This window comes from Phocoena sinus, chromosome 2, assembly GCF_008692025.1.
Source record: "Phocoena sinus isolate mPhoSin1 chromosome 2, mPhoSin1.pri, whole genome shotgun sequence".
Classification (NCBI taxonomy): Eukaryota; Metazoa; Chordata; class Mammalia; order Artiodactyla; family Phocoenidae; genus Phocoena; species Phocoena sinus.
This window is the reverse complement of record NC_045764.1, coordinates 103631642-103645432: the sequence shown is the minus strand read 5'-3', so window position 1 is coordinate 103645432 and position 13791 is coordinate 103631642. Positions and strand designations below refer to the sequence as shown.

Sequence of the window (13791 nt, the reverse complement as noted above, 5' to 3'; positions counted from 1 at the left end):
GTTTTCTATGAGAACACAGTGTTTCCTCCTGAGGGAATTCCCTGTTTTATTATTCCCATTTTTAAGATGGTAATTTTTATTCTGTTAAAATTTGTCCTGATTTTCTGGGTACATACTTCCCTCGTACCCATCTCAGTTTATACATTCACTCAGCCTGATCTAGATCACGGGTGAAGTTATTCTCAGCTGACACCCCTGAATAGCACCTGGCACACAGAAGGTACTATGGAAGCTGCCTTAATATTGAATAAGCTTTCATGAATACTTTGCGGGTCCCAATTTCAGGTCAGGCAGGAGGAAGAACAGGTTTGAGAATCGACAATGGAACTGCTTCACTGGTGAGTGGGGTTATAGAGGCTTCTGTGTCTCTGATGAGAGATTGGGAATTTTAGGCCTGGAGGCTGTACTGAGCAGCTCACAGAGGCCCCACCTTTTTAAGACCTCAGGACATGAGTAGTTACTGCCTTCTCCCAGCAATTCCTATTCAGTGGCTTGGTGGTAGAGATGCCTGTGAGAGAGGTCCTTATACCACCAGGCTGTGCCAGGCCAGGCTGCACTGGGACACCAGCTACTTGGAAGGGTTGGAAGAAGATTGTGAGATTGGTGTTAAAGGGAAGCCTGTGAAGACAGGCAGGAAATGAAAACAGCACAGATGTTATATTAAATAAATGAGCATCTCATTATTGGGCAGCATGTGGGGGAAGGTCTGTGGCCTGGTCTCATGGCACCAAGAAGATGATAGTTATGTCAAGTTGCTCATATTTTCTGCAAGTCTGGTAGCTCGCTTATTCCTGGGAGGGTTGGAGCCGGGGTGGGGGGTGGGGAGTGGGGGGGGCTGGGGGGGTGGGGTGGGGTCATGCTCTCTCGCTAGCTGTAGCCTCAGGTCACATTCTGCGCACTCGTCCCTCCAGGGCCTCCAGCTCAGCCAACACCTCCTTGGGCAGATCCTGGTTGACCTGCTCTGTCAGGTAGCTCCGAATGTCACGAACCTCCTGTTCCCAGAAGTCCTTAGGGAGCGAGAACAGCTGGGTGGTGTCTATGGCTCCCAGGCCGCTGAGATCCAAGGCACCTTCCTTTGGCACCAGCCCAATGGGCGTTTCTCGGGCACTGTCCTCCCCCTCTAGGCGCCGGCAGATCCAGTCTAGCACCCGAGCATTCTCTCCAAAGCCTGGCCACAGGAAGTGGCCTGCCTCGTCGCGCCGGAACCAGTTGACATGGAAGATGCGGGGCAGCCGGGTCCCCTTGAGCCCCTCCATGCTCAGCCAGTGTTCAAGGTAGCGCCCAAAGTTGTAGCCAAAAAAGGGCCGCATGGCAAACGGGTCGTGCATGATGACCTTCCCTGGGGAGGGGAGCAGGATGGGTAAGGAACCTCCCTTCTTACTGGAGAAGAGAAAGGTACCCCGCCTCCAGCCGCAGGAAGCTGTGAAATGTTGGCGGTTCTGGAACATCCTCAAGGCAGGGTGAGGGGAAGGGAATGGGGCAAAGATACACGTGGGAAGGGGTGGGCAGGAGGAAGGTCTGGTTCAGGAAGGGAGAGAAGAGGCAAGCTGAGCACACAGGAGTGGAGCTCACCTTTGTGTTCAGCCGCGGCAGTGGCCTCCGAGCGCATGGCGCTGCCCACAAACACCCCATGGCGCCAGTTGAAGGCCTCATATACCAGGGGGACTCCTGGGACACCAGTGCACATGGTCAAAGGTAGCCCTTATCTTTGTACGATCACTCCATCCCTTCTGGTGATCTTGACTCTTACTCTCTCTCTCCTAGGACCTCAGCTGCCCATTTTCAAACCCCATGCCTCCCCACTCCACCTCGATTTTGCATTCTCCAGGGGGCTGCTCTATAGGCAGATAGCTGTAGTTGGCGATCCAGGTTGAGGCTCTCTGAGCTTTAAGTACAAGAGGGAGGTGGGCCCTGATAGAGAGCCCAACCCTTAACCCAGTTGGCATGGAGCCCCCACGATGTTTACCTTTGGGTCTGCGGCCTCCAAAGATGACGGCGTCAATGGGGACACCCTCAGGGGCCTCCCAGGCTGGGTCTATGATGGGGCACTGGCGAGCCGGGGCACAAAAGCGAGAATTGGGATGTGCACAGGGCTCCTTGTCACCTGGCAGAGCAAATACAAATACTATCACTTCCAAGGGCACGTCCACCCCCAATACACAGAGACATTTGCAGACACTCTTGCGCAGTTTCTTTTTGCCTCATCAGCTCCCCACAACCTCGGGCTGGAGGTTGGTGAGGAGCAGGGAGAAGGGAGCCAGGACGTCTCCCCTGAAGATCAGGTTATTTATCCATAATGGTACTGCTGGCTGAGCTATGGGAGAAGAGAGCGAGAGAGGAATTGGTGTTTAGCAGCACACTAATGTTTATGCCAAGCTACAGCCACTTGGCACTGAGCAGTGCTCAAGGGAATGAGGTTAAATATTGGCATAGGGTTATAATGGAAATTTTCGCCCAGGAACTCTTCTTTTAATTTACGGGATTATTATTTAAATAAACACTCAAACCTAAAGCAAAAACTGAGACAGGTCAGTATTTCAGACAACCGACTTTCTTCTTTGCTATTGTCTGTGTTGTCGCGTTGTTTCTTCAGTTTACAGACAACTGACTTTCCATCAGCAGACGGCGGAAGACAGAATCTCCTGAGCTATGAGAATGCAAACAGGAACTGATTTTAAAGCTAGCGAGGTTTTGGTGGTTTCCCTGGGTCTGCTCAGATCCGGCTGGAGTGACAGGGCTTGAAGAACTCAGACGAGGACATAACCTGGGCAGTCATAACCTGAGGAGCCCAGGTCATTTGGCCCCTTCAGGTGCCTGGAGAGGAGTTGGGACCGAGTCAGTGGCATATGTATAAAGCACCATCACGGGGGCCCTGAAGGGACACAGTGCTTTCTCTGCCAAAGGTTACTGATTGGACCTGGGGGGCAAGGGAGTCACGGAGCCAGCGCCCCTGCCCCCTCTGCCCCCCAACTCCTGCCTCCACTTTCATGTAAGAACCATCCTTATGCTTCTCTCTTGCACTTTCATCAGCCCCCAGTTGAGGACCTAGCACAAGGTATTATTCTAAGAACTGAAGCTGAGCACAACATGCCCTCGTTACACCCCTGAATCCAGAGGTGGTGAAAGGGTTGGGCAACTAGCCTGTGGCGAAATATGAAAGTTTCTTGGATTTCTCAGTTGGGTGGGGAGGCTAAGGAGGGCTTAATGATGGTGTTAGAGAAAATGAAGGATGATTAAATGAGGGGGGGTGACTGCTAAGCCAGCCTGGAAAACTTGAATGTAGGCTTCAGTGACCACAGGCCACCCTCCCCTGCTAGGCTCCTCTTTGCTCCCACCCCTAGGTCTTGGCTGGCGGAATGCCAAAGGCCACTGAAAGCTGAAGGTCCAGAGTGCAGGGCTGGAGGACGGGGCAGGGCTGCAGGGCACAAGGGAGTAATAACAGGGTTGAGAAACTAGCTTCTAGGAGAGGCTAAAGAGCTGGTCTGATTTCGTTCGGAAAGATTGGGGTGTCTGTGTTGGAGGGGCAGGGGAAGGGTGAGGGTAACAATACTGACCTTTAGGCAATGGTTATTACATGGGGAGTCGGGGTGGGGTGAGGGTCCAAGTGGCAGGGGGAGGGGCAGGCTTCTTCCTAATGGGTCAAACTTTATGACTGTGCTTTGAGTCCAATTCTTTCTGTAATAATTTCCAAGACACCCCCCCTTAAAAATATCCAGCTTATATTAATTGAGAATTTACTATGTATTCGGGACTACGTTGAATCCTTTGCATGCATTTTTTTTTTTTTTTTTTTTTTTTTTTGCGGTATGCGGGCCTCTCACTGTTGTGGCCTCTCCCGTTGCAGAGCACAGGCTCCGGACGCGCAGGCTCAGCGGCCATGGCTCACGGGCCCAGCCGCTCTGCAGCATGTGGGATCTTCCCAGACCGGGGCATGAACCCATGTCCCCTGCACCGGCAGGCGGACTCTCAACCACTGCGCCACCAGGGAAGCCCTGCATGCATTATTTAATTTAACCCTCCAACACCTTATGAGATAGGTACTATGAAAACTACCCCCATTCATGTGATGGGGAAACTGAAGCTCAGGAGGTTAAACGACTCAGCCAGGCCACAAACTGAACGGGGACGTGAACTGAGATCTTGCTTAGGGTTGCATAACTCCCTTTGAGTCCCAGAGGCCCTGGAAGATGGCTGCAGGTTGAGGAAAAGGCTTTTACATCATCAAGGTGCTGAGCCCTGGGGGCTGACTTACACCCCCTCCCTGCCCCATACCAGGTTTCCAGGGTTTGCCCAGCCAGGAGGTCACGGTGACGCCGGGTGGAAGAGGCTGGTCAATGCCCTCCCAGTATACGCCGCCATCGCTGGTCTCAGCCACGTTGGTGAAAAGGGTGTTACTCTGGATTGTGGCCATGGCATTGGGATTGGTGGTGGCAGAGGTGCCGGGGGCCACCCCAAAGAAGCCGTTCTCAGGGTTGATGGCCCGGAGTCGACCTGTCGGGAGGAAATGTGAAAAAACGGAAGGACTGACCAGGAAGAGTCGAGAGGTTCAGCCTCGGAAGGTCCTGCTCAGCCCCTCCGTGCCCCGAGCTGGACCCTAGATCTGAGGGGAAAGGTTTTGCATCTCCAGGGCGGCTGGGCTGCCAGGAGGCATGGGGGAGGGGTGGTTGTTCAGGAGAAGGTTCTCACTGACAAAGTTCACCCTGAGCAGTGGAGGCAGGAATCCTACACTCTGGTAAGAACCAGAACGGCGAGTATGATCCAAGGGCCTCTCACCATCACTGTCAAACCTCATCCAGGCGATGTCATCCCCCACACACTCCACTCTCCAGCCTGGCAGTGCCGGCCGCATCATGGCCAGGTTTGTCTTGCCACAGGCGCTGGGGAAGGCAGCTGCCACATAGCGCTTCTTCCCCGCGGGGTTGGTGATACCCAGGATCTGCCAGGTGGGGAGAGGGAGCAAGGAAGAGGTCACCAGAGGTTAGGCGTGGTCTGCATGGGAAGGACAGCTAGGGGTCAACAGGGAGGACCAATGTTTATTCATGAAACAGGCGCACTGCCTTGCTACAGGGCCTGGGGTGGCAGCAAGGGGAAGCCCCCCCCCCCGCCCCCCCCCCCCACCGACATTCAGCAGCCTCGGGCCAAAGCTTCGGGCATTTGCACAGAGTCCCTGGCCCGCCAGTTGGGTACCTGGCAGTGGAGAGGCGAGGCTGAGGCTGACTGGCCAGGCCCCACCCTTGGCCTGCCCCCCGAAGCTGCCCAGATCCTCACCAGGCCCTCACCAGCATGTGCTCCGCCAACCAGCCCTCATCCCGGGCCAGCCGAGAGGCGATGCGAAGGGCAAAGCACTTCTTGCCCAGCAGGGAGTTGCCACCATAGCCGCTGCCGAAGGAGACGATCTCCCGCTGGTCGGGCACATGGCCAATCAGGGTTTTCTCTGGGTTGCATGGCCACTGGCTCACCGGCTCCCCTGGGGACAATGGGGTCATGGGGCTGCTGGCAGGGGCACCAGGCACTGGGGTGTCAGGGGCCGGAGGGATCAGGGGCTGGCGGGAAAGACACTCGGCAGCAGTGGTGGTGTCAATGGTTGGCTAAGGTCTCCCACCTCGTAATATGCATCAGCTCCCATGCCCTTATTCTTGGATGTGGATAATTCACTCTTCTCAATCTTGAGCAAACTGCTTTGCCAACTCAGCCTCACCCCCAGCGCACTGCTGCCCTAGCTCTTGGGAATTCAGTATCTCACTCATCAGGATGGGTAGGATGTGGGGTTCCCTCTGAGTACAAGCAGGCCTCTGTGTCCCCCCACCCCAGGCAGAGCAGGCGCTCACCTTGCCCAGTCAGGGGCTGGCCCACGGAGTGCAGACACTTGACAAAGTCGCCATCTCCCAGGGCCTGAAGCACGGGCGTCCCCAGCCGGGTCATAATCCGCATGCTTGCCACCACATAGGCGGAGTCCGTGAGCTGCACTCCGGTGCGGGACAGTGGGGAGCCCACGGGACCCATGCTGAATGGCAATACATACATGGTTCGGCCTGTGGAGGAAAACGCCACCTGGCTGAAGGGTTCCAACCTGTTTATTCCTTCAGTGCCCCTGCCTCTGTATCCCTGCCCTGGTTACCTTGCATGCAGCCTGGAAACCTCTCATCCACGGCTTGCTGGAACTCAGCTGGGGACATCCAGTTGCCCAGCTGCCCACGGGCCCCGCCAGCTGGGAGGGGCACCGTGTCCCGTTGAGAAGGAGTTACAATCACCGTCTTGCTCTCTACTCGTGCCACATCCTTGGGGTCTGTGCGGGCCAGCCAGCTGGGGGAGAGCGGATATCAAGAAGATAGTGGTCAGTAGATCTCCCTCATCCCAGACCCACTCTTTCAAGTCCAACTTTGTCTCTAGGTCTTCTGTTGGCCTTATTTTTTCCCATCTATTTGCATCTCAGTTGCTTTCTCCAGATTTCGTCCGAGTCTAAGGGGTAGTTCCCAGCTCCCTAATGGCCTCTGCCCTGGCAAAAACTCCCTGAACTTGTAAGTAAAAAAAAAAAAAAAAAAAAGCAAAGGCTTTTATTTGTATCAGCTTATTCACTTAACATAAAAATACAGACCAATCCCAATAATTCCTGATTGTTTCCTCCAAAGCTCCCATTCTTGCTCATTCCATTGGGATGGTCTACTTAAATTTGATTTCGTCTTGGTAAACCCAAAGTGGCCTCCGTCCCCGCAGCTGCCCCCATCTCGCAGGTCGCTGGGCTCAGGGCTTACCAGTTGTTGTACTTTGGGAGCTTTCGGATGAGTCCCTGCTGTTCCAGCAGGGTTAGTGTGGCAGTGTTTTCCGCCTCGGTCCCATCACAGATGTGGATGTTCTCTGGTTGGCACAGGCGGGCACTGTTTTCCACGAAGTCTCGAACCTTAGCAGGCAGCTGGTCCAGGTCTCCACTCAGTACTCGCAGGGTCTGGATACTGCGCCGTGAGGGCCAGCCCCAGGGGCTCAGCCCACGCCATTTAAGCCTGCAAGAGAAGAAACAGAGAAGTAATGGGCCAGGTGTTCTCGTGGAAGATGGGCAAGTCAAGGGGACAGAAAGCTGGGCTGCTGGGGATGTGCTAAAGTAGGTCTGGGTACAGGCACCATGAAGAGGTCGGAATAGGTAAGGAAGGTGGGTTCAGGCCACGTCTGTCTTGTGGCCTTTATGAGGCTTAGTGAGGGTGTCTCCTGATTAGCAAGGGACAGGTATCACCAAACGAGCATAAAGACACATGCCTGGCTGTGTGGCTGTATGTATAAGGCATGCTGATGTTATTGGAGGCTTAGCTCATGCCCATTTTTTACTATGTCCGGTCAATGTTTAGAAATGAGCAGGTGTCCTATGGCCCAAATGTCAGTAAACTGTGCCCAGTTGACAGCTTCATGTGTCTGGTGTCCTTTTCATTCTCAAGTATAGTTTTCATAAGTCAAAAAGACAGCTGTTTTCATTCTTTTCTTCTGACGTGCATGCTGTACGACTGGGAAAGCCTCAAGCAGAGGACTAGGTCTTCGAGATGGTAAGTCCCAGGTTTCTAGATTTGGGACCTTGCACAGAGAGTGGGTGATTGGATGTCAGGGTCCCAGGCACTGGATCTGCGGTTGCCCACCTGGGCCAACAAGGATTGCATAAAGTGCTACCACTGGGTAGGTATTTTTGAACTGTGTAGAAGGCTTACTGTTGCAGAATGTCACTGGCTGGGGTGCACGCCCCAATTCTTAGAACAGGGTCCCTGGAGTCTGTCTCTTCACACCCGTAGGAGAGGGAAAAGTAAGGTCTTCTCCAGTTGGCCTGGACCCAGGGTGGAGTGACCCAGAGAGAGCAAAGGCCAAGAGAGAGAAGCTGTCCTCCTAATGCCAGGGCCTTGCCCGCCAGAAACTGTGCCCCACACGTCCAGCACCGCATGACCCTGTCCCTCCCTTGGCTCTCTTTCCTAGAGAGCACATGCCTAGAACTTTGGCTCTTGGTGGTGGGGTGGAACATTAGACTGCAGGGTGCTCAGACTCACAGGGAATAAGCCTGGGGAAGGGAGGACGCTCAGACCATGAATGTGGGAGCTGGGTGGCTTCACTGGGCAGGGCAGGGTGGAAACCCAGTGTGGCCCCAGGGGCAGAAGTGGAAGCCTCCTGGAACCTGGTTCTGTTCCCCCTCAGAGAGAAATTTCCCCTGAGCATTAATTTTAAAGGCAGACAGCCTTGGGGAGAACCTGTCTCCATGGGGATGCTGGCTCAGGAAGTCTCCTGGGAAGCTCCCTCCCCCACTCCCCCCCCCCCCCAGCCTCCTGAGTAGGACCTTCTCCTTTTCCCCTTCTCCAGAGACCACCCACAAGGGCTGGCCAAGTGGAACCAGCTGTGGGAGAGACAGAGGGTCAGCTCAGACCCTGGGACAAAAGCTGAGAAGGGAGGCTACAGAGGGAAGACAGGAAGCTGTGAAAAGGGGGAGAGGGCAGACAAGCAAGGCCTAGGGGTTCCCGTCCTGGACAGGGGATGAAGCCAGCCAGGTAAGAATGAAGGCACCTCGGCCCCCTCTTCCACCTTGCCTCCCTTCTTTCCCGGGCCCCAGGCCCCTCTGGCTGTGCTAGGCTTCCCGCCAGGTTCGTCTGCCTGGATCCAGTCGCGGGGGAGGCTGGGGAGTGGCTGTTTACCTTCTACCTTCTTTAGGGAGCTCAGAGCTCAGTCCCCAGGGGCTCATGCACCCTTGACCTCCAAGCCCCTACTGCTCCTCACCGCAATCTGGGGCACAAGCGCTACATCTGTAAAGCAAAGGAGGAGACACGGAGACCGGGCCCAGCGAGGACGAGCGAGGAGGGGAAAGGAAGTTCTGAGGGTGGCAGATAGAGACGGTGTGGTCAGGGACCAGCAAAGCGGGGGGTGGGGGTGGGGGTGGGGACGGAAACCGAGAGACCCGGGGCGGCCTCCAGCGAGACGCACGACCCGAGAGGCCGTGTATCCAGACGCACTCGCCACCTGCCCGCCTCCTCCTCCTCGGAGGCGAAACCAGGCGGAGGAGGGCGAGCAGGAGAAGGCAAATAGCAGCCCCGAGGGGGCGAGCGCGGCGGAAGGTGCGGGTCGGCCCCGGACTGGGGGTCACTCACCGCAGGCCGGGGCGGTACACAGCGGCCATGGTACCTGGGCCGGGGCTGCGGGGTGGCCGCGCGAACGGAGCGGAGCCGGGGAGACAAGGAAGGCAGGGAAGGAGGGAGCGCGGCGCAGAGAGCGGGAGCGCAGGCTAGGCAGGAGGCGCTTAAAAAGGAGGAGGGCGGGCGAAGGGGCGGGACCCAGCAGGGCCGGCGCGACCCTCTCTCCGCCCGGGGCTCCAGCCCCAGGTCAGCCCAGCCATAGCCCCACCTCCTGCATCTTAGCCCCCAAACCCTTGTCTCCCATTGGAGGATTGGGTCCTCTCCTCGGCTGCCTCCTCCCCGAGGCCCCGCCCCACCCCTACGCCTCGCCCCCTGCACATGATGTAACTTTGAGGACTCTTGCTCCCGGGAGACGGCGACTGGGAGACGTTGGGTGACAGACAAGTTAAGAACAAGGGGAGAGGCCAGGGGCTGGAGCCCACGGGGCGCTGGAAGTCTAGAAGCCGGGGGCTGGGCATTGCCTTTCTCCTTCTTCCCGGGGCTTGGGTACTCTGAGCCCAGGCTCTTCTGTTGTCCAGGGCCCTAATGCCATGGTTCCCTCAGTCCCCAACTCCCAAATCCCTGTTCCTTCTCCCTGTGATGAGGGCTCTTTTCTGCCTTACCATGAAGTGGTGATGTCTCTCCACCCCAGAATCTCTTCTTTGGACCTCTGGCCTGGTCATTCTCTCCACATTCCCCTGGAGAATGCATCTGCCCCACCCAACCACCACCACAAAGTCCTCTGGTAATTTCTCAAGTTATGTCTCCAGCCAGACATCTCTCTTCAGCTTGAGACCACGGGTATCACCCCAAAGGCCATAGCACCTCAAACTCAATGTGGCTATGGTAAGCATTGGCCCAGCATCCACTCCCCCTTTCTGGTAAATAGCACCCCAATGTTCCTTTGGGGAACCACCTCCTCAGTCTGTGTGGTCTTGTGGGTCTCCTACCGGTGGGCTCTCAGCTTGGCCAATTTGTGTGTCCGTCACTCTGGCCACAGCCAGTGGAAATGTTCAGGAATGGGAATGAGGTCTCTTTCTGGGGCTTTTTCTGTCAGCTTTCAACATGAGATCTCCTTCTGCTGGGGTTGCTGGGCTGGTAGAACCTAAACCTGATGCTGCTGGGTGTCAGCTTGGCCCTGCAAAGCAGGAACCTGCCTGAGATGGAAACCAGGCTAGAGGAAGCAGGCTGAGGGATGGAGAGTGACAGATTCCTAATTCCGGGTATAGGAGTCAATAAATTTCTTCTCTTGCTCAAGCTAATTTCAAGTGGACTTCTGCTATTTGCAACAGAAACAGCCCTAATTCTCAGATTTCTCAGAGTTCTGTACTGGAACATAATGGGACAAAAGAGCTGGCCTCCAGCCTTGGGCTTGCTGCTGACCCTCATCTCTTCCACCCAGGCTCCATCCTGGACTCAACCTCATGTGTATGTATTTGGGACTCTTCCCTCCAATCCCTACATCCAAACTTTGTTCATACCCACTCCACTGCAAACAGCTCCTCTTTGGTCACTCTCTGGGCTTAAAGATGTGCACACTGGTGGCATCATGGCCAAGCTATTGAAGGTCATCACCTCTTCTGTGATCCTGCACCTGCTTTCATGGTTCCCTATCTCAGCAAATGGCACCACTATCTAGCCAGTTGCCCTAGAGGAACCTGAATCAGTCTAGACTATTCCTTTCTTATCGTCCAGCCAGACAGCAGGAACTTTGGATTTGTATTTCACAATTAGCTCTCAAGTCTGTGTCTGTTCCCCCGGCCACTGCCTTAGTTCAGGGTTTATCTCTCACTTGGCTTCAAACAATAGCTTCCAAGCACCTTGGCATCCCACCTCTCCAAATGCCACCCCCTCTCCCTCCCACCAAGTTATTCTCCAAACTCTGCACATAAGTTCACTTTGGAAAATTAAGAGAGAGGAATAGTTATTGTATGGACACCAGGTGCCAGGCTCTGAGCCAGCAGCTTTACATGCATAATCTCATTCAGTTTCACAATAGCCCTGTTTTACCGATGTGGACACTGAGGCTTAGAGGTTATGTCATTTCTTCAAAGTCACACAGCTGATCAGCAGGAGAAATGGAATCTGAATCCAAGTCTTTCTGACTCTAACTACCAAGTTTCCCCCCCACACCCCGCGCTACAATCCTATACTGTCTCCTCGATTTGTCCTTAAGGAAAAAATGAGATCATATCACTCTTAGGCTTAAAATTCCTTCAAGGCTTCCTACTACATGGCAACCGATGTCCTTCATAATCTGGTTCCCATTTATCCAATGGTATCACCCCCACCTCCCTACTTGCTGCCTTCTGTTCTATATACCAAACTCTGCAGTTCCCAGAGCACTTCTGTGAACCTTTCTGCCCTTCAGATTTAAATTAAACATCACCTTCTGTGCGAAGGTCAATGTGCCCCTTAGAATTAACATCTGTCTCATCTATGTTGGTTCAATACTGTGTACATACCTATATTTTTGAATTAATCACACTTTATTGTAGCAGTTTTTGTATCTCCGTAATCCTCACTGGAGTGTTAGCTACTTGAGAAAAGGACCCAAATTTCATTTTATTTTTAAAATATTTATTTATTTAATTTTGGCTGCGTCGGGTCTTAGTTGCAGCATGTGGACTCTTTGTTGTGGTGAGCAGGATTCTCTTTAGTTGTGGCACACAGGCTCCAGAGCGTGTGGGCTCTGTAGTTGTGGCATGCAGGCTCACTAGTTGTGGCACAAGGACTTAGTTGCCCCACGGCACATGGGATCTTAGTTCCCCGATCGACCAGGGATCGAATCCACATCCCCTGCATTGGAAGGCAGATTCTTAACCACTGGACCACCAGGGAAGTTCCAAAAGGACCCAAATTTTAGTCTTCTTTTTATTCTAGCTCCTAGAAGAATCTGGCCCATAATAATTAGGCACTTAATCAACACTGGTGGAGTGAAAGAATGAATTAATCCCACATTTCTAATCTCCCCCCATTCTTCCTTAACTTTAGGCAGACTGAACAAGGGGCTCCCTTGAGCGTTTCCTTATCCGATTCCCCTTATGTGCCTCACAGTTTTGCTCGGTTCTCTAGCCCTCCTCCTAGCCTGGTCCACCAGCTGGCCTAGTGTCTGCGGCCACCACCAGGGGGCAGGGTGTGACCAGCCTTGCCTTGGTCTGCGTTTTCTGATCTCCAGGGCCCTCTGGATCAGCCCTTGGATGTCTCACAGACCCGCTGCAATGGATGCTGGGGAGTGTGGCCCAGATCCCCCCCTTCAGGGTCACGGCATTCATTTAAACTGAGCAGGACCCCGTGGAGCCCTCCCAGGTACAAATCCTTTTTGTGTCCCCGGTTTCTTAGTTGTAGGAAAAAGGCTTCAGCCTCATAGACCTTCCCCAAAGGGCAGATTCAAACAGTTACTAATCAGGGAGGGGAGGTAAGGCAGAAACAGAGGAGGAACAGTCAAAAAACGATAGTGCAGCGATAAAGCAGGGCCCTGGTTCCTCCTCAAGGGATATCCATAACAATATCTTTGAGCTCTTCTGCAGGAACTAACGCCCCCACCCAGGTGGAGAATGGTAACTTACTGCTGAGCACAAGATCCTTGGAACACTGCCCTGTTATCTCACCACCAACCAGTCAGAAGAAAAGTCACATACCCTGCAGCTCCCACCCCAGATTTTGCCTATAAAGACTCCCAGAAAACCACTGGGAAGTTTGGGGTTTTTGAGCACAAGCCACCCTTTCTCCTTGATTGGCCCTGCAATAAACCTTTCTCTACTCCAAACTCCAACGTTTCAGTTTGTTTGGCCTCACTGTGCGTTGTTGGGCACACGAACTTGTGTTCAGTAACAGGGGCAGAGTGTGACCAGTTTTGCCTTAGTTTGCATTTTGTCCTCCCCAGGGCCTTCTGGGCTCAGCCATTGGACGTCTCACAGACCCCCTGCAGTGGGTGCTGTGGTGTGCTGCCCAGATGCCCCCTTCAGGATCATGTCCCAGCGGCTGAGTGTTGGCTGCTGATGGTGCAAAGCTGAGCACTTCCCTGAGCACCACCTGTGGCTGAAGGGAACTGTCTTGCCAAATGCCCCCTTTCCTGGGGCAGCTGGTATCCAACGACTGGTTGATGCAGGGCTCCAAAGTCCTGGCCCCCTTGCCTCAATTTGGGACACTCTGAAGGTCCAGCCCAGCTCCAGAGCTCCTAGGGGGTCAACTGAAGCCTCTGTTTCAGCTGTAATGCTTTTCAACTCTTCCCGCTGCCCAGTCCCACTTCTCTCACTGACTTGGAAAATCCTCCCAACAAATCACCTGTACACAAGTTTCCATCTCGGAGATTTTTTTGTTTTGGGGGTTTTATTCCAGCTTAAGATATCCCTCCAACTCGACTTGGATAACTGCATTAATCCCCTAATCTGACTCTGATTCCATTTTGGCCATCCTCCAGCCTAGATCCAAAGTGATCTTTTCGGACACAACCTGATCATTCCACATCCCTGCTGAAAATCCTTTAGTAGCTTCTCATTGCCCTTCGAGTAGAGCCCCCACATCCTAAACTTGGCCTACAAGCCTCTGCATGATCTGGCCCCACCCTCAGCTACTGCCATTCTTCCCACTTTCCTTGGTATCTGCTTTCTGGTTACACTGGGTTTTTTTCAGTTTCATGAATGTGTCTACCTCTTCCCTG

General features: G+C 53.9%; 1 protein-coding gene and 1 long non-coding RNA gene across 4 annotated transcripts; one reads left to right on the top strand and one right to left on the bottom strand.

Annotated features, from left to right (window-relative positions):
- Positions 1 to 345: 345 nt before the first annotated feature.
- PCK2 (phosphoenolpyruvate carboxykinase 2, mitochondrial) lies at positions 346 to 9343 on the bottom strand. Of its 3 annotated transcripts, XM_032623840.1 has the most exons (11): positions 9105 to 9243; positions 8655 to 8762; positions 6753 to 6998; positions 6119 to 6303; positions 5829 to 6032; positions 5280 to 5467; positions 4774 to 4936; positions 4273 to 4491; positions 1967 to 2104; positions 1573 to 1668; positions 346 to 1339 (listed from the first exon to the last, which is right to left on the bottom strand). In XM_032623840.1, the coding sequence occupies exons 2-11, from the start codon at positions 8699 to 8701 to the stop codon at positions 885 to 887; spliced, it is 1941 nt and encodes a 646-aa protein (XP_032479731.1). In that variant the 5' UTR covers positions 8702 to 8762; positions 9105 to 9243; the 3' UTR covers positions 346 to 884. The 3 variants fall into 3 exon arrangements, with proteins under 3 accessions (XP_032479731.1, XP_032479734.1, XP_032479733.1); XM_032623842.1 differs by lacking the exon at positions 8655 to 8762 and having other exon boundaries at positions 639 to 1339; positions 9105 to 9343; XM_032623843.1 differs by lacking the exons at positions 1573 to 1668; positions 8655 to 8762 and having other exon boundaries at positions 9105 to 9261.
- A 1127-nt stretch (positions 9344 to 10470) lies between these two features.
- Positions 10471 to 13113, top strand: LOC116749462. Its single transcript, XR_004348617.1, has 3 exons — positions 10471 to 10556; positions 12307 to 12437; positions 12659 to 13113. It is a non-coding gene; the product is annotated as an uncharacterized LOC116749462 (long non-coding RNA).
- The last annotated feature ends 678 nt before the right edge of the window (positions 13114 to 13791 follow it).

Coding starts and splice junctions, on each gene's coding strand:
- PCK2 (XM_032623840.1), bottom strand. CDS start 8,701: ATGAGCCCCTGGGGACTGAGCTCTGAGCTCCCTAAAGAAGGTAGAAG. Junction 6,033..6,118: donor GTTTCCAGGCTGCATGCAAG/GTAACCAGGGCA, acceptor TTTCCTCCACAG/GCCGAACCATGTATGTATTG. Junction 1,669..1,966: donor TGGAGGCCGCAGACCCAAAG/GTAAACATCGTG, acceptor CTGGTGTCCCAG/GAGTCCCCCTGGTATATGAG.